General features: G+C 43.2%; 1 protein-coding gene across 2 annotated transcripts; it reads left to right on the forward strand.

Moving 5' to 3' along the window:
* Window positions 1-1,262: 1,262 nt before the first annotated feature.
* vgll4a (vestigial-like family member 4a) lies at window positions 1,263-10,794 on the forward strand. Of its 2 annotated transcripts, none has more exons than XM_061842648.1 (6): window positions 1,263-1,791; window positions 2,128-2,324; window positions 5,078-5,237; window positions 5,968-6,193; window positions 6,322-6,421; window positions 10,051-10,794. In XM_061842648.1, the coding sequence occupies exons 2-6, from the start codon at window positions 2,243-2,245 to the stop codon at window positions 10,260-10,262; spliced, it is 780 nt and encodes a 259-aa protein (XP_061698632.1). In that variant the 5' UTR covers window positions 1,263-1,791; window positions 2,128-2,242; the 3' UTR covers window positions 10,263-10,794. The 2 variants fall into 2 exon arrangements, with proteins under 2 accessions (XP_061698632.1, XP_061698626.1); XM_061842642.1 differs by having other exon boundaries at window positions 1,267-1,791; window positions 2,165-2,324.
* Window positions 10,795-20,427: the final 9,633 nt, after the last annotated feature.

The following is a 20,427-nucleotide window of genomic DNA, read 5'->3' on the forward strand; positions in this document are numbered from 1 at the left end:
TAATTAAATAAACTGCAATCCTTACAGATCACCAAATTATTGACAGTGACAGAAAAAAAGTGTCTTTTAACAGAGTGGATGCAGGAAGGACTGCCAAAAGGCTGATAGCCATGCATACTGTAATAGAATCAAATACAAGGATTAATCAGAAATAATAATAGCAATATTTGTAGCTCTCATCTGAGCACATCGAAGGAGATTGGAAAAAGTATATCAAAGCTGATAGATAATAGCTGATCGGTGTATAGAGGGGAGGGAAAAATAATGGACAGGAGTCTGTATACAGTTGTATTTAGCAGTGTCTCCAGATGTCCAATTGAGGTATTGCGCCACTGTCTAAATCCGATAAATAACTGGATGAGCCAAAACCTTCTTCAACTAAATCGCAACAAAACTGAAACATTTGTTTTGGGCAATAAAGAAAAGAGAATTGCCGTTAGTAAACACCTGGATTCTCTATCTTTAAAAACCAAAGACCCACTCCGAAAACCTTGGTGTTCTGATTGAATGCGACCTGACTTTTCAACAATCATATCAAATCAATCACAAAACCTGCCTTCTACCAACTGAAGAACCTATCTAGAGTGAAGTCTCGTGTCAAGCAGTCCAGGAAAAGCTCATCCATGCTTTTATCTCAAGTAGACTTGACTATTGTAATGGTCTTCTGACTGGACTCCCCCCCCCCCAAAAAAAAAAAAAAAAAAAGAGTATTAAACAGCTGCAGCTAACCAAAACAAAGCAGTCAGAGCATACAACTCCCATCCTAAAGTACTTGCACTGGCTTCCAGTCCGCTTTAAAATAGATTTTAAAGTTCTGCTACTGGTCTATAACTCACTAAACTATTTAGGTCCTGAATACATGAAAGAAATGTTTCCAACAGAGGTGAGGTCAGCCCCAAGTGGGAATGTTTTTAAATCCAGGTTGAAAACTCTTCTTTTTTTTTCCTCATGTTTTTTACAATATATCCACTTTTTGATCATATTACTTGCACTGTAATTGTGTTTTTTAAATATTATGTTTGTTATTTCTATTGTTTTTACGCAGTTTTAAATGTTTTATCTCTTTATTTTCAAATGCCTTTAATCATGTGAAGCACAATGAGTTACATGGTGTATGAAATTCGCTATACAAATAAATTTGCTGAGCTTTACTCGTCCTGTTTCAAACCACGCTTATCTTTCCATTGACGACCCCCTAACACAGCGCACAAATACTGAGGAACACGTTTATTTTATTTTTTTTTTTTTGTAACTGGCAAAACAAGCGAAAGCTCTTCCACTAGATGGCAGAAAGCACTATACTGTAATCAACCGATGTATCCACTTCGTGTGGCGTTGAGTGCAGTACCGTGTGACTTTTTAGTGGTGTTTTGGCTCAATGAATGTTCGGGAAATTGCACCGATTGACCCAACCATAACATTCGGCACACCTGGATATTATTTCAATGGGACTAACACAAGAGCTGTAACAAACATTTTGCTTTCGGTGTGGTTTTAATTCATTTAAACGTGCCATTTGAACAGTCGTAGTATTTTTTGGATTATCCCCACGTATACGAGCACGACAATAAATCACAGTTGGTCCAATTCTGACGAAGCTGTGGCGTGTCTTGTCTCCTGCAGTAGGGCGCCATAGAGCTCTTTTGTCCACATCCCGAGACGGACAAGACAGCGTATCCGCAAGTAGGGCTATGTTATTGTTGTGCCCGGAAAACTTGACGCTTTTCTTGAAGTGACATTGACGACCAGCGCTGCTGTTGCTGGACATAGCGGACGCGCGGCATTTTCACTGTAAGTCGCGGAGCGTGTTTCGTCGGATGAAATCACGAAAAACAAAGTTGGAGACGAGCTGGCGGCTAGTTGGTGCACATGCTAAAGTTAGCTAGCGAGTTTGTCACCTGTACAAGTTAAGACGTTCGACCGCTAACTGGGAAATTGCATTTAAAGCATTGCGTTAATGCAATAACTTTAACTCGACGTGACAAGTGAGGCATATAAATTGGGGGGGTTAGCTATTAGCCTGTCGTTCTTTCTTAGGACGCCTTAAGAACATTCGATTCTGTGCTAACGTCCAAACGCTGAGGGCACAAACGAGTCCTGTTTACAGCGGCTCGAATGTCATTCCAGCAACGTGTTCGCCACTGACCGAGTTCTGCGACTTCAGTTCTCTAGGAAAGAAGTTTGTTGTCTTCACCGGTGTTGCCTGCTAGCGTCGATGTTGGCGGCTAGCCTGTTCGCGTAAATGCTGTTGCCGAGAATGGACCTGTTGAACCCTCAGTTCCTGGACAAGATGAACAATAACATCGGGAGACTGCACTATGGAGGTGACTTTCCTATTCTGTTGTAAGGGAAGATTTGTACGTCGTTAGCTCATTTAGCCCGTTTACGACTGTGCAACATCCATGTTCTGTAACAATTGGATTCAGGACAACTCTTTCCATTGTAACGTTATGTATTCCACTGATGAACGTCATGACCCCACATCACACAATACACACAGGAAACATCATGCTTGAAGTGACAACATGCTTGTTTCCTCAACCCTAAATCCTATTTCCGTATAACTTTCCCACAGTTTACATGTTGTAGGTGACTGTCCCGCTGCACTATTTGTAGCAATGTGGGATGGCATGGCTCAGGTGGATAGAGGTCATTTTTCAACTCAAAGGTCACATGCTTTATCGTCAGCCCCTACAACCATGGACCTTTGAGCAAATTACTAAACCCCCCTGTTGCTCCTGGTGGGGTATCACCAGTAGGTGAATGAGGAGACAGCTTTAAAGCGCTTTGAGGACCTTACGTAGAAAACTGTTGAACAAGTGAAAGCCCGTTTACCAATGTGAGGAGATTTCACAAAAATGAAAATTTGTCAAAAAGATTACTCGAATTGGAACAGGCATTTCAAAGCATGTACAATGCAACAAGAAATATTAAAAAAAATCACATCGTGGGTTGCAAAAAAATTTGTTTTTGTGTTGGTGAGAAAAAAACGTCACACTGCCTCGCGATCGACGCAATACGCACCCCTGCCTGGTGTAACTGAATTTCCTTTGATGATGACTTTCGACGTTAATGCGCTTGCAGTACATGAAGCAGCTCTGAACTTGCGCTTTTGGCCTTACTTCAGTCCATGTTCAGTACGGTTAACTTGCATTTCCTGTTTCCGGGTGAATACTGATTGTTTTGTAGCAGGCTTGTTTAGTTAACGTTTATGAAATAAACACGTAAATTAACGTCAAGACTACACAAAATAAGCGACGTCTTTCAATACCTATTTTTTCTACTCGTAACAAATTTTACACACGTGATTTTTCGTGCTCGACTGTGCAAATCTGCAAGCACACAGGCGCACGGGCGCAGTCGCCCACGTCAAATGTGAGTGCTGTAATGTCATTATTTCTTGACGTATTTCCTCAACCCTTTTATTTTGCCTTCTCCTCAGAGAACCCCAATCTCTGAATTTCTGACAAGTTTCAGTTAAATCTATCCACAAATAAGCTGGTGTGGACTGAATTGACCCCTCCGTGGATATTGCGCAATCCGCGTCACTGACCAATCAGAGGCCAGAGATCTGCATAAACCAAAGCCCGTTTTTGCTCCCGCCATTTTCTCTGACAACATTGAATGGTCCAGTATAGGTTTAGTTAGCGTTTTATCGCGTATTTGGGTTATTTAACAAAAAATATGGTTAAGAGGTGTAGTCACGGACTTTGTAATAGTGACGACAGGTATCCTGAAAGGCTAGTTGGTGGAGTTCGATTCGTACCCTTTCCAAAACCGAAGACCCAGTACGAAAAATGCCTTCGATGGATCAAACTTTGTGGAAGACCGCATCATCAACTAAATCCATCTAATATCCACCGGAACACATATGTTTGCACGAAGGTATGCCCTATATTTGATTTTCAATACATGTCTCGTATAAATGAATTCGAAGTTCTTCGCTAGCATAACACTGCTGCGTGTGAACGATTGACACACTTATTCTTTGTTGAGCGATATTTAGCGATGATCGGACTGCACAAACGTATTGATTTCTTGCTGGCTCGCGGCCAAAAGCTTAACCAGACTGTGTTTGCACGAAGATATGCCCTAAATTTGATTTTTAATCCACGTGTCGTATAAATGAATGAGACGTTCTCCGCTAGCATAAAACTGCTACGTGTGAGCGATTGACACACTTATTCTTTGTTGAGCGATATTTAGCGATGATCGGACTGTACAAACGTATTGATTTCTTGCTGGCTCGCGGCCAAAAGCTTAACCAGACTGTGTTTGCACGAAGATATGCCCTAAATTTGATTTTTAATCCACGTCTCGTATAAATGAATGAGACGTTCTCCGCTAGCATAACATTGCTACGTGTGAATGATTGAATGAAATCAGAAGCATGGCGTCTCTCTCAGTTAAGAATGTATTGTATTTAGAATCTATAATATATCGTTGATTTGAATGACATCAAAAGCATGGAGTCTGTCTCAGTTCAGAATGTATTGTATTTGCCATTTTTACTGTTTGTTTTACGTCAGCGCACGTGGCGTGACGTCACTTCAGGAGGCGTGGTTAAGTGCCCTGTACGGAGGGGTCAATTCCAAAGGGTTCTCCAGGTTGACAGGTCAAACTTACTTTGTGATGTTTCATTTGACGTCACTGGGCTGAAATAGAATAAATAGAAGATTACTTGTTGAAAAGAGGAGTAGTACAGGTCAAGACTTGCACGTGTTTTTATTTGTGAATATATTTATGGGAGATTTTAGAGACCTTTTGACATGCTCATTCCATGTTTTTAGGAAATTCCACAAAGATGGCCACTTCATATGTTGCTTCTCTCAGTGTCCTTACAAGTATTCTGTTAAAATATCCATAAATAATTTGTTCCATCTCCATCTAAATTCAAAGTGATCTTTGGCGTAGGTGTTAATTCCATGATGTAAAGTAGAGACTGGCTTGTGATTGCATTGTGGGACATACCTATACTTTGTCGGGTTCACCAATTTTCTGAGCGCTTATTAAATGCCATAAGTGTCCCTCTGATTGCTGGATCTTTCATTCTGATTTTTATGATGAATTCCAACAGATGAGTCCAGGACACCCACGCTGCCCTCTGCTGTGTCCAACATCAGCGGGCCGCCTCCGCTCTGCCCAAGCAAACGGAAGTATGGCGATGAACAAAAGGACCAAATGAATTGCGATGAGGACCACGTGACTAAAATGAGCAGATTGTTTGCAACTCACCTGTAAGTTTTTTTTTTACTGGGAAGACGTGACACTCCTCTGCTGCAGTGTTTCACAATTTCACGACTTATTTAATTAATTTAATAATAAATAATTTCATTTACTTATTTTTTAAGCAATAATCGTGAACAGGCCCAGCCAACACATAGGACGGGTTTAGCGAATGCTGAGAGCACCACGGCCTTAAGGGGGTGCTAAAATAGGGTAAAAATGGAGGAAAAAAGGGTTTATGTGGGGGAGGGGGCTGGAGTAATTCACCTAAAATATCCATCCATTTCTTAAGCCGCTTATCCTTACAAGGGTCGTGAGAGTGCCAGAGCGTATCCCAGTTATCATTGGGCAGGAGGGGGGGGCACACCTTGAACTGGTTGTCAGCCACTCGCAGGGGACATAGAGACGAACAACAGTCACACTCACAATCATACGAAGGCGCAACTGAGAGTCAGCAATTAATGTTTATGTCTACCCAGTAGTTGCAATTTTGGTATTTTAACAGAAGCATGAAGTTGTTTAATGTTTGCTTTCGCGGGGGACGTAAAGTGATGTGGTGGGCTGGATTTGAGCCCATGACCTTCAGTTAGAGACGTGTTTTATTCTGAATCAAATGACAGAATTAACCCCTGACAAATGAGATATTTTTGCATTTTAGGGTTATTAGCTCCCAACGACATTTCATTTGTGGTGGAATTGGTGTCAGATTTGTAGCATAGCTGATTTTTCTTCTTTATCAAGTGCTCGTCCCTCTGCTGGAGACAACAGTGGTGAGCATTGGAGCTTGAGTCACAATCCCGTGGAGAACATCAGCTCTTCCTCCAACGGTCTCCATGGGAACCATCTGTATGCTTCCATTTCCGGCTACGCCATGGACCAGCCGCTAGCGCTGACCAAACGCAGCCTCGACAACACAGTCGTGGGCAGAGAGAGGTCCGTTGTCGGTGCAGCTGTTGAGCGGCAGCAGGTACGACGGTCTCCACGTCCTATTCACAAGTACATGAGCACCTGCTTTGTGGGAGATTAGTGCTTGAATCATTTTATCCAACTTCCTAATTCTGTTTCCCTGAGAATGTTTTTTTTGTCCATTTTCAGAATCGCCCCTCTGTTATTACCTGTGCTCCTGCAAGCAACCGCAATTGTAAACTCTCTCACTGCTCCCTGAGCCCAAACTCTGATGAGAGGAGGACAAATGGTAAGCTATCACAGGCATCACTGTTTACCCGTCATATATAATTATATGTATGCCAGATGCAGAGGGTCCGTGGTTTACGACATAGTTCTGTTCCTACACCTGTGACGTAACCCACATTTGGATGCAAGTTGGAATGCGACAAAGGCTATTAGTAACCTGAGCTAAGGGACTTGTAAAGTCATAATTACAGTACCCTAAATATTTGTTTTAAAAACACTTCTAGGTCATAAGTGTGTGTTTGTGTCTGTATATCAGTCACATTTGAAAAATGTACGGGTATGGTCAGTCATGCTCGCAGATAAAGTTGCAAGTGTGATTAGGGATGGAATCTCGAGATCTTAAAATAAGTTACCGGATTAATATAACATAACTGTAAATTAAAAATAAAATGAACAAATGCATAACAAAAATTGATTTCCAATTTCAACTGATATTAGTAGAACATGATATAAAACGGTATTTAAACTTTTTCATCGTTAAAAATTCTTGATCTGACAAACTTTATCTGAAGAAAAGTTAAATGCACTGGTCTGTCAAGGAATAAACAGGAACAGTACCGCAACCCGCAATGTTTTCAAGATGCTGAAAGTTTAGTACAACATAATCGGCGTTCGTGGCACAAGCTAGCGATACATTGGAACAAACATTCCTGTCGGCAATCATGATTTAAACTAGCAGTAGATCTATATCTTCACAAAGCATGTAGAGGGGAACGTTTTCAACTTCAAGATAACGCGTACTACGGGGGAAATGACGGTTAAAATTTAGATCAAGTCAATGTAAATCACAATTTCATACTTATTATAGGTAGCGGGACGGGAGGGGGGTTGAGGGGTGCACAAGCGCATCGCCGCGACTGCCATAAATAGGCTTGCTAAAACGCGACTTTATGTGCGTGCGCTCGAGGTATTGGCTACACCTGAATCAAGCGACAAACTGTATGATAGTCTAACGTCTTTTTTTTTTTTTTTTTTTGGGCACCCCGTCACACTCCCTTGCGATGGACACATTGAGCACCCCTAGTGTAACTGAGTTTCTTTTGACATGGCTCATTATGTAGATGACTTTCGACATAAATGCGCTCGCAGTACATGAAGCAGCTCGGAACATGCGCTTTTGGCATCACTTCCGTACATGCTCAGTACGGTATTTCCTGTTTCCGGGTTAATACTAATTGTTTAGGAGCAGGCTTGTTTACGAACGTCCATCCATCCATTTTCTTCACCGCGTATCCTCACGAGGGTCACGGGAGAGCTGGAGCCTATCCCAGCTCTCAATGGGCAGTAGGCGGGGTACACCCTGAATTGGTTACCAACCAATCGCAGACCACAACGAGACAAACAGCCGCACTCACAATCAAACCGAGGGGCAATTTAGCATGTCCAATTAATGTTGCATGTTTTTGGAATGTGGGAGAAAATCGGAGTGCCTGGAGGAAACCCATGCAGGAACGGGGAGAACATGCAAACTCCACACAGCCGGGTCCGGGATTGAACCCCGGACCTCAGAACTGTGAGGCCAACGCCTGTTTATGAACGTTTATGAAATAAACATATAAATTAATGGCAAGACTACATAACATAAGCAACGTCTTTCAATATCTATTCTTTTCTACTTGTAACAAATTTTCCGTGCGTGATTTTTTTTTTTGTGCTCGACTGTGCAGATTTGCGAGCGAGCGGGTTTGCAGTCGCACTCGTCAAATGTTAGTGACTGGGATATGTATCTACAGTTTTTCCCAGGGGTTGCGTTCCTTACATCCCCGCGGGTAATGTAAATGTGAAAATAATGGATGCAGTATTAATATACCATATGTACCACATTTTTGCAACCATAAGGTGCACTTAAATCTTAAGTCTTAATTTTTCTCCAAAATGGACAACATGCCTTATGCGCACAATTGACCCCTCCGTACAGGGAACTTAACCACGCCTCCTGAAGTTACGTCACCCCACGTGTGCTAACCTCAGACAAACAATAAGCAAAAATGGCGGCGCAGGAAGAAAAGACAAGAGCGAAATTGTCTGATTTACCATCTGATTTCTCACTCACATTCGCGTTGAAAAGCAGACAGCAGGGCTTCAAGTATTTCAATGGTATTTACATGCATATCGACGGAGAAACCATTGATATTAGCGCGAGATATTTCCGGAGTCAGAGGAAGACCGAGAAGCCACATATTATAATGTATTATAACCCAAATACGAATTTGTCATTGACAGTTTCCTATTTTCGTGTTACCTATCACACTTGTGTGCAGAATCTTTATGTGTATCTGTATAGCTGTTTGTGAACCGCCGTATGAAGGAAAAGAAGAAGGCGAGGCTTGATTTACGAGTTGTTTCTCTCGTTTTCTTTGTGTAACGTCACGCGCTCCCCTCAACAATTATTCTTCAATTAGTGCCGAACCTACGTAAGTCCCGACCGAGTATGACAATCACTACTTTATAGTGTCCTCAAACATCCTTCCTTCAGTCTCGGTGTCTCGGTGCACGTCGAAGGCTTTTCGGACTCGCTAGTCCGGTTTAGCTTAGCTCGGGAGCCGCCGAACAGAGACACGTTTGTGCAGTCAGATCATCGCAAAATATCGCTCAACACAGATCAAGTGTGTCAATCATTCATACGTCGCTGTGTTATGCAACCGACTAACTGCTAATTCATTTATATGAGACATGTATTGAAAATCAAAATATAGGGCTTACCTTCGTGCAAACATATCTGTTCCGGTTGATGGATTCAGTTGATCATGCGGTCTTCCACAAAGTTTGATCCATCGAAGACATTTTTCGTACTCGGTCTTCGGTTTTGGAAAGGGTACGAATTGAACTCCACCAACTAGCCTTTCAGGATACCTGTCGTCACTATTACAAAGTCCGTGACTACACCTCTATTGTTAAAGAACCCAAATACGCGACAAAACGCTAACAAAAGCTATACTGGACCATGCAACGTTGTCTGAGGGAACGGCGGGTGCAAAAAAGGGGCGTGGTTTATGCACATCTCTGGCCTCTGATTGGTCAGCGACGCGGATGACGCAATTTCTACGGAGGGGTTAATTTTTGTGACGATGTTGTACACAGTCACGGTGTCACATCGATACTAAAATGATCACAGAAGAGCAACCAGAATGGCATAACTAGCAAATAATAAAATAAATAAAAGAATAACTTGTGAAATAATTAACACCTCGTTAGTACACATACATTACATATATATGTGATGTACATACATATACACACACACACACACATACACATATTACCAAGTCAAGACATAACACTTGTATTTGGAATTTAGGCAGCAGCATTGTTCCTCCAGTGTGCCTCAGGGCATTGAAAGCATCACAACTTGATTGTGATTTGGTAAATTAGGGTCCCATCATTAACTGACAGTGTTGACGTCATGCAAATTGAACGAATTGATTGGTTGAGATTTACAAATATCTCACATGCATGACTTCTGGCTCTAGTGCCACTGATGTGTGTAACGGTGCAGGTGACTAACGTAAAGCCGCCAAACAGCATTTGACTGATTTCAAAATCAAGAATGAAATCTGTTCCCAACACGTTGAATTATTGATTTATTATTGCAGCCTTAATTAGACACTTACACAAACACTTTTGTTTCAGCTAACGCAGTTTGCGATCCTGTGATTGAGGAGCACTTCCGCCGTAGCTTGGGAAAAAACTACAAAGAAGCCGACCCCGTGAGCAACCCAGCGTCCAACTCTGTCTCCATCACAGGGTCAGTGGACGACCACTTTGCCAAGGCGCTGGGGGACGCCTGGATCCAGATCAAGGCCAAAGGTGGGGGTCATCAGGCCCCAGAAACAGATCCATGAAGAGGTGACAAAAGGTTCCAATCACTTGTGGACGTCACGTTCATCATTTCAGTATCAAATCTCTGCAACGTAAGACTTTGCTTTCGTCTTATTCAATCCAAGGTCCACTTTTTATCTGAACTCTTGCCTTACAACAAAACTCTAACCAGAAAAATAATGATGGCTACATTGGGTCCAGTGTTAGCTGTGATGTTATAAATGGAAAGATTTTGTCCATCTATAATGAGAAAAGCAGAACGAACAAAAAAAAAAAAAATAAACAATGGGTCACTTTTTCTAGGTAATGTTCTGCGTATTTACCTGCCTCTGTAGCCAAAGAAACTTCTCCCTGCCTTTCAGCATGTCAGCAATATGTTTTAGGGCTCGATGCGTTCGTCTACATTTGTTTCAGATTTAAATCTACACTAAATTTGCTTTGGTATTACTTGAAAATGTTTCCCCATCTCATTTGCACTATTACACTTCGGATAGCATATGTAGCAGGTTCCCATTTTTGTGATTCAGAACCTGTTTTTTTTTTTTTTTTTTTTTTTTTTTTTTTTTGTAATTTTCATCATCTGATTGAGACTTGTAAACCGTGCGCTGCCATTGACGGCTGTTGAATTTAAATATCCATGTTAACATGGCGGCCTAGCAGCGAATACCATCAAACGATCCACTTTGTGCCCCTGAACTGGATTCCGTTTCTTTCTTAAATAATTTTAGCTCTTTGCCTGTATGAGCTCTTTGCCCTAGTAATCGGATCCTAATAGGGTCTAACTCAAAAGCATGTTTCAAATAGCTGGATTCTATCACAAACCTTGCTAAATATTTACTCAGAATTTATTTTTTAATCTAACATTGTAGATAATACTCACTGCTGGTACAGTTGTACTCAATATATTTTTTTGTATCTGTCACATTATGGCAAGGAGATGTGTCTTGGCATCCTCTTGAAACCACAGCCTCTGGCAAGGTTGTCTGTATGCGGTCGGCAAGGCAACGTTGCCTCTTTACTTGGCGTAGCTGAATGCTACATCATAGCGTGAGACTGATATTGACTAAAGACCTCTTTATACTCGCGCGGTCGACAAAGCCTGCATTACATCACGTGACCTACGCATTGCCCCGTGCAGCAACTCTTCGTAGCTATTGCGTATGCCTAACCCAGCATAATTAATTGTATCATGCGGTACGGTGGCTCAGATGGTAAAGGATTGGCCTCACAGTTCTGAGGACCTGTTTCTGATCCTGGCCCGACCTGTGTGGAGTTTGCACGTTCTCCCCGTGCCTGCGTGGGTTTTTCTCCGGGCACTCCGGTTTCCTCCCACATCCCAAAAACCTCCAACTCTAAATTGGCCCGAGGTGTGATTGTGAGTGCGACTGTTTGCCTCTATATGCCCTGCGATTGGCTGGCAAACAGTTCAGGGTGTTCAGCTGGGATAGGCTCCAGCACTCCCCGCAACTCTTGTGAGGATAAGCGGCTAAGAAAATGGATGGGTGGATGGATTTTATCAGATCTGAGGACCGGGCTTCAAATCCTGCACGCTCCTGTGTGGACTTTGCATGTTTTCTCCCGTGCCTGCGTGGCTTTTCTCCAGGCACTCTGGTTTCCTCCCATATCCCAAAAACATCCAACTCTAAATTGCCCCTAGGTGTGATTGTGAGTGCGGCTGTTTGTCTCTATGTGCCCTGCGATTGGCTGGCAACCACTTCAGGGTGTACCCCGCCTCCTGCCTGTTGACAGCACGGATACACTCCAGCATTCCCTGCGACTCTTGAGAGGATAAACGGCTAAGAAAATGGATGGACAGATGTGATAAGTTCTGAGGACGGGGCTTCCAATCCCGGATGTTCACCCTGTGCCTGTGTGGGTTTTTTCCCGGGAAATCCGGTTTCCTGTTGACAGCTGGGATAGGCTCCAGCATTCCCCGCGACTCTTGTGAGGATAAGCGGTAAAGAAAATGGATGGATTAATTGTTTCACCTGGTCATTTAGGTCCATTTATTCAGGCAGACACTATTCCACTTTTACTATTGTTTTTGCTTCGGTCTTTGTTACGAAAGGAAGGTAACAACGGCTACGAGCCAATACCAGCCTTAGCGACACCTTTGACTTGGAGAATAAGTCCAGGACATTTTCAAAACGATGCATTTGGTTTGTGCTCGAGTATAAAGGCAGTCTACGCTCGGGAGAGCCGCAGTGATGCCGGTGCGTTCCCCGCACGCACGAGTATAAAGAGGCCTTTAATCTGAGCTTCTGTTAGCGTTGAACCTTATTTATTCTGGGCTAAGGTGAGACCAAGTCATTGCTTTGCAAATCACAAGTCAGTCTCAAGACCCAGGTCAAGTCCCATGTCAGGGCAGCCAAGTCCTGAGTCACGTTGCATGTCCTAATCTTTGAGTTTGCAACTTGACAAAGTTATGGACTTGCAAACTTATTCGGGACTTGACTCAGGACTTGAGGGCAACGACTTGAGATTTGACTTGTAGTTTACAATGCAACGACTTGGTCTGACATCTGATTCTGGTCACACTGGTTTCTTGGAGTTTTGTAAAACTGTCAAGTTATTTCAAACTCCTCCATTTTCCCCAAACTGAATTGCAACATTTTCTTTCCAACCTGGGCGTAAATGGAAAGACTGTTTTTATGAACTTACCGTTTGGGAACAGACCTGGCAGCACTGTCACCCCCTACTGTCAGTAACATACCATTTCTGTTTTTTGATGGATTTATCTGACTAAAACTGGGTCATTGTGTGAAGGTGCAGTCCGCATAGTTTTTGTTTTGTAGTTTTGTTTGTTCTTTTTAAATTGTCTGACATGATTATGGTAGATTGTATTTCCCAACAAAGACAGGGGATTTTAAATTCTGTCGTTTAAAAAAAAAAAAATACAGAGTTGTGAAAAAGATTAGATTCTTATACTTTTGTTTAGGTTCCCCACTTTAAGATCATCAAAAAAAATATCAGACAAATATAACCCGAGTGACCTTAAATTGCTTTTAAATGGTGATAGCATAGATGAAGGAAAAACTATTCAAAGTTACCTGGCCCGTTGTGGAAAAACTAATGGGCCCCTAATCCTAAGAACTCGTTGGGCCATCAACTGGAACCAAACATTTTCTATCAGTGGCAATCAGTCTTTTATATCTTCGTGGAGATAGTTTGGCCTACACTCCTTGCAGTATTAAATTCAGCACTAATGGATCACTACAAAAGAAGCCTTTTTAAGCTCTAGCCACTGGATTTCAGTCTAATTCAAATCTGGGCTTTGGACCCCTTCCAAAACCTTGATTTTGTTTTTGTAAGTCTTTCAGAAGTTGACTTGCGGGTTTGTTTACGATCGTTAATTTGCTGTAGAACCCAAATGCGCTTCAGCTTGAGGTCACAAACTGGTGGCTGAACCTTCTCCTTCAGGATTTTCTATTAAAGAGCAGAATTCATGGTTCCATCAACCACAGCAGGTTGTCCATGTCCCGAATGGGCAAAGCAGCCCAAGGTAATTACTTTACCACCACCACGTTTGACTATTGGGACTTGAATCAGGACTTGAGGGTAAAGACTTGAGATTTGACTTATAGTTTACAAAGCGACTTGGTCTGACCCCTGATTCTGCTCACACTGGTTTCTTGGAGTTTTGTAAAACCAAATTCTCAAGTTATTTCAAACTCAGGGTGTTCTATTTTTGAAAACCTGTGCTACGTTTATGCCACATATAATGAGGCACACCCCCTCCAGAAAGCTCAGCTTTCATCTCGTCAGTCCAAATAAACTCCCACAACTCTTACCCCCCCCCCACCCCCGCCAATGTAATTCCCGGTCTGAGTGCTCCCCCGTGCTGAAATGTCTCCTTGTGATTAATGCGCATGCGTTACTAACTCTGTGTACGTAGCAGACGCTTACTGGAAAATCCCCCGGTATCATAGTTCCCCTTCTTCTACATTGAGGGAGCTAACATACGTCATGTCCTAACCCTAACCTAACGTTAATAGAAAAATTGATAAAAAGATATACACGTACGTTTGCTGTGTTCGTCTATAGTGAACATGAACACTCGGCGACAAGTTGTTGAATGGCGCATGTTGAAGCATACATGGGGATGTTTCAGACTGGCCGGAAGTTTACAAAATATATGCGCATGCGCGTTAATCACAAGGAGACTTTTCAGCACCAGGAGCACTCAGACCGTCACACCGGTTTACAGAGCGCACCTGGTTATAAGCCTCGGTACACAAGAGTAATGCTAGCGCGGGGCTGCCGTTAAACTCTTTCGGTTTACCGAGGCTTATAACCAAGTGTGCTAATGCTTGTGCTGTGCTAATGCTAGTGGGCCGCTAGCGCCGCATCACCGCATAAACCGCAGGGTTGAAAGCGTGTGGAAAAAAGTCGCGGCTTGTAGGCCGGAAATTACGGTAATTGTTTCTTTTGTTTGTTTGTTTGTTGTCCCAAATGTAAGAAAAGCTTCTTTTTTTTCTCTTTGGTCATTAATGATTTTCGAACTCTGCCAAAAATACCACTTTAGCTTAGTCTCTTCCTTATAGTTGTCATGAACTCTGACCTAAGCTGAGGCGTGTTCGTTAGACGTTGTCCTGACATCCCTTGTGGCCTCCTGGATGGGTCATTGCTGTTCTATTGGGGTAATCGTTGTAGGCTTCCCCCCTCCTGGGAACGTTCATCATTGTTCCCCCCCCCCCACCCCCCCTCCTCCACGTGAGGATGATGGCCCCCATGGTTTGCTGGAATCGTAGACCTTTAGTTTTTCCAGGCAGATGGTAAACTGTTCTGGAGGTTTTCTTCTGACTTCATTCTGTCTTGACGGAGTCTGTTTCAGTGACTTCGTGGTTAAGCAGGTCTGGAGGTAATCAATGTTGGATGTGATCAATGAAAATCAATACCAAAAAAAAAAAAATTTCCACAATTAGTTCATTTAAGGGACAGATGTCAAACTGTCATCATTTTATGTGGCCCGCGAAAGCAAATCAAAATTGCTAATTGTCTTCGTGTGTTATCCCATTGCGATACCAATCGCCCTTTTAAAAGAAATGTAATTTGTAGTTAAAAAAGACGTGTTTTTATAGCCGTTTGATTTCAAAACTAGTTATACATAAATGTGTCATGTGTACTCTATGCAGTTACAGTATTTGAAGTCATCTTTCATTTAAACTGTTTCAGAATTTTACAACTTTAATGTGGCCCATGACAAAAAGGAGTTTGACACACCTGATTTAACGAGATAATTACTTTTTACACACACGACCGGGTCACGAATATTCTTTTCCTTAATGAATGAAGTATTTTGAAACTGCATTTTAAGATCACTTTTTTGATTTTGACATTTGCTTGATGAACTTAAACAATATTGTGGGTAAAATATGCAAAAATAGAATTTGAGAAGGGGGCTCAATACTTTTTCACAGCTGTAATATTCAGTGAATCCCCACCCATTTTTATTACTAATCGTTTAGGGGGCTGTTACACGCTTTTTTTATTTTTCATATTTTACCATACTTTTACGTGACCATCATTGCGCGGTGCGGAATGATCATGTGTATTTTGTTCCTATTTTGTGAGGCATGTTCATGTGTAGCATAGAGTTCCCTATTCTCTTCCCATGCATCTCATATTTTGTATCACTTAATTTCTTTTCCGACAATTAGGAGGTGTTGAACGTGCAGGAACACTTCAGTCTTGCTTGAAGAGTTTGGCGAAGTGTCAGTCTAAGATGAGTGGGCTGGATTTTGGGATAATCACCGATTTTGACTTGTTTGACACAAGTAGATATTTCAGTCAAATGTGTGGGGTATCAGCCCATTATTATTATTTAATGTCTTTATTTAGACTGTATCACAAAGACTTTTTACAAAACGTACCCGTTTCATGTATCACACACACAGAGGAGGGAAAATGATGCATTTTTACACTTGGGTCCATATTTCTCTGGAAGAAAACCACCACTGTTTTGTAATAAATGTCTTCCAAATAAACAGAAAATCTTTTCTTCTTTCTCCGATTGATGTGACTGTTCTGATGACCTTAAAAATGTTGACTTTGGCATTTTTAGCTCAAGTACTTCTGAAGGTGAGCAGGCTTTTGCTCTTCGGCCACAGCAATTTACCACAACAAATTTTGAACCCAAGATGTAATTTTCTTGACATTTCTGTCTCTTCGGGGAGTAAACCGAAACACTTAAGCACATAAAAATTGTTTCTTGAACGGAATATAAAGATCCACTCGCTTGTCTTTGGATAATTGTGAAAGTTTATGACACTGAGTGGTAATGTAGGCCCAGTCGCCACACTCGTCACTGAACCGGTTAGAGCATTGGTGTCAAATTCGAGGCCCGGGGGCCAGATCTGGCCTGGCACATGATTTTATGCGGCCCGCAAAGTCAGATCTCGAGTGTTAATCTCCATGCTTCTTGGAAAAATCCGCACCAAAATTTAAAATTGTCATATAGCGTAAATGATAAAGATGAGATATTACAAGCATTTTTGTGTTACCAAACGTGAATAGCTAGCAAAACTAGTTCATAAATTGATGTGAATATGACTAAATATTTTTGTTTCACAGTCATTAACAGACCTCTGAGGGAAACTGGAACAACAATGTGGCCCATGAGAAAAATGAGTTAGAGTGTTGGCCTCACAGTTCTGAGGACCGGGGTTCAAATCCCGGAGTTTGCATGTTACCCCCGTGCCTGCGTGGATTTTCTCCGGGCAGTCCGGTTTCCTCCCACATCCTAAAAAGAAATAAAATGTGACCTCAAACAACATTTTGCAGTACAATGCCAATATTACAGCATATACTGGTCAAAACTGTTTTGTGTGGGACAAGGTAACTTTGCTCAAGGAGATATTTTTCATGCCAAGGTTTAAACAAACTGACTTTGTAAACATTTTGCTTAATATTACTAGAAACTAATTTATTGTGAATATCAAAAGTCTATACCCGTTTTGAATGTCAGATTTTTGTAAGAAAGAACTCCTACAGTGTGGGAGTATGCACGCACCTGCCGCCATTTAAAGCAATTGTTGGGCCTCACAGTTCTGAGGTCCTGGGTTCAATCCCAGACCCGCCTGTGTGGAGTTTGCTGCATGTTCTCCCCGTTCCTGCGTGGGTTTCCTCCGGGCACTCCAATTTCCTCCCACATTCCAAAAACATGCAACATTAATTGCCACTCTAAATTGCCCCAAGATTGTAACTGTTGTCTGTCTCCGTGTGCACTGCGATTGGCAGGCAACCAGTTCAGGGTGTACCACGCCTCCTACCCGTTAACAGTTGGGATAGGCATCCAGCACTCCCCGCGACCCTCGTGAGGATAAGCGGTGAAGAAAATGGATGGATGGATGGATGGATGCGTAATTGTCTACATGGGCACATCCCAATTTATAAGAGGGTGTGTGCATTTTGCAATCACACTATCACAGCTATTTTTCCCTTCCCCTCTCTTTCTTTCGACGGGTCCTGCAATTAACTGGTGACCAGTTCAGGGTGCTTTTAACGCTACGGACGCTTTGTATATATATTTTTTAGACCAGCAGAGGGCAGTGTTCACCTGCTATCCAGACGTTTCGGCTCGTTCGAACGCAAACAGACTTCAGTACGGTTGTTCAGGTGAGATTGGTGTGGATGCAGTCGATTTTCATTCAACTTCTAATGTGCATACAAACGAGGTGTAGAGTTAACATCAATGCTTAAGCGTTGTCTTGTTCCCGTCCCACAGTCTCGGGCGTCTTACACGCCTACAGGACGTGGCGTCTTTTTACTCTGAATGTATATAATAGGCGCTGAATGAAATGTAAATGAATCTATCTCTACTCCATCTTGGCTAATTTGAATTTGCCCAGCACCATTCATAAGGAAAACCTTCAAATCAGAGGAGAGAATTTTTTCCTCTGCCTCTTGGGTTGATACTCGTGGCCGCCCCCCCGCCCTCCCTGCTCAAATCTGCTCCAAAGTCTCTCCCGTAGACCACTGCCTGGACAAGATTAGACCCGGCTATTTACCCGCCACAATGGCTCAGCTTCTGATGCGCCACACGGCTTCCGAGGAAGCCGAAGTACTCCTGAGGGATAATGGATGGAACATCCACATTTTAGTCTTTGTGCAAAACCGATCCCTCGCATAGACCTCCAATATACAGGCGTCAGGTTTCATCGGCGGTCTGACGGCAAAGTAGTCTCTAAATCGAGATGACACATCAGGGTCACGCCAATGTCATCCCGGCCTCTTTCAGTGCGTGGCGGCCACCAGGAGCACGACATCTTGAGGAGCGGTCGCCCGGTCGCTTGCTGCTCTTAGTGTTAGACACGGTCAGGACACCGTCTTCTCGATTTTCTCTTCATGGTTATGTGAAAGGCAAGACCCAACGAATGAGCTCAAGCGCAGCATCACTTTGCGTGTGGTACTGAATACTAATGAATCCAATTGGATAAATACGCGACTTTACTATCGGCTATGACGGGAAACGTGGCCGTCGTTGCATCATACATGTTGCTTCGCACATCAGTCTTCGCAAATGGCTGACGGAGCGAGGCTGTTTCCCCATTTCCCAAATGCGTTGTGCCCGAATAGAACGCACCCCTGTCTGCGGCACGCCTGAGCACTCAACGTCTGGGGAATTTGCATGATTGCCTGTAGATTATTTGAACATTATCTATTCCCCCTCCGTCGTCCCTTTTCAGTAGCGTTCTGCTGTGAGGATGCGCACACATCCTTGGGCTAAACACTCTAAAATAGATCGTTCAAGCAACTGGAGTAGATGCGCAGGGAGAGGAAGTGGCTCACGGGCAGACTTGAGTCATGCTGGCAAGATCATGCACCCTGAGTTGACAACAAAACACGTCAGATTACAGAGTACGTCATTTCTAAAATGCAGCCCCGGCCTCACAATTGGTCGCAAAGGCGGCGTCCCATCGCTGATTGATTTCGCAACACGTTCCTCTTTAATGTGGAGGACGTGGTTGCAGACACGGAAATGGACCCGACGAACATCTCGAGCTCGAGCTATTGCGGATCGTTCATCGTGTCGCATGGACTGCTGGCGATGGGACAACCTTCGTGGAGGGGGAAGGCAAGATGCGGTCACTGTGGATCAGAGTCTTCCAATGAACAGAAACAGACCCTGTCAGGCCATCTCAACATCAGTTTTCAGCAGCGCACCACCACCGCCAACACACTGAATCACTCTTTTCCCTCACATCCTATCTGCACTAGCGCCGACATTTCCTTCTTGACGGGGCCCCTGCACACACGTTTGTTGGATATGGCAACGCAAAAGTGTTCAAAATAATAGCAGTCCAATGTGACGAACCAGATTCATCCAGGTTTTCAGTATGTAGTAGGTGCAGCCGATTCTCAGAAAACCACCAAGATGCAGCATTCATGATAGACGCACCTTTAAAGGCTGTGCAATTAGGGAATTTGTTGAAAAGGCATGCACTCAGTGAGGTCATCAATTTTTGTGAAAAATATCTGAATCAGGGCGGCACGGTGGATCATCTGGTAAAGCGTCGGCCTCAGAATTCTGAGGTCCTGGGTTCAATCCAGGCCCCGCCTGTGTGGAGATTGCATGTTCTCCCCGTGCCTGTGTGGGTTTTCTCCGGGCACTCCAGTTTCATCCCACATCCCAAAAACATGTGACATTAATTGGACACCCTAAATTGCCCCTCGGTGTGATTGTGAGTGTCGACCGTTTCTCTCTATGTGCCTTGCGATTGGCTGGCAACCAGTTAAGTTCTGAGGACTGGGCATTAAATCCTGGATACGCATGTGTGTAGTTTGCGTGTTCTCCCCGTGCTTCCGTGGGTTTTCTCCGGGCACTCCGGTTCCCCCCCCACACCCCACAAACATGCGACATTAATTGGACACTCTGATGTGATTGTGAGTGCGGCTGTTGTCTGTCTCCATGTGTGGCCTGCGATTGGTTGGCAACAAGTTCAAGGTGTACCCCGCCTCCTGCCCGTTGACAGCTGGGATAGGCTCTAGCTCTCCCTGCGACCCTCTTGAGGATAAGCGGCAAAAGAAAATGGATGGATGGATGGATGTGAACCAGGGGGCCCCTACTTAAGGATGAAGCCAGCACCTGTTGGACATGCATTTTTTTCTTGAAAGCCTGAGGAAAATGCGTCCTTCAAAACAAGTTTGGTTTGAGAGGAGAAACCTTATAAAGAGGTACAAAAAAAT

Source organism: Syngnathoides biaculeatus, chromosome 2 (genome assembly GCF_019802595.1).
Source record: "Syngnathoides biaculeatus isolate LvHL_M chromosome 2, ASM1980259v1, whole genome shotgun sequence".
NCBI classification, from domain to species: Eukaryota; Metazoa; Chordata; class Actinopteri; order Syngnathiformes; family Syngnathidae; genus Syngnathoides; species Syngnathoides biaculeatus.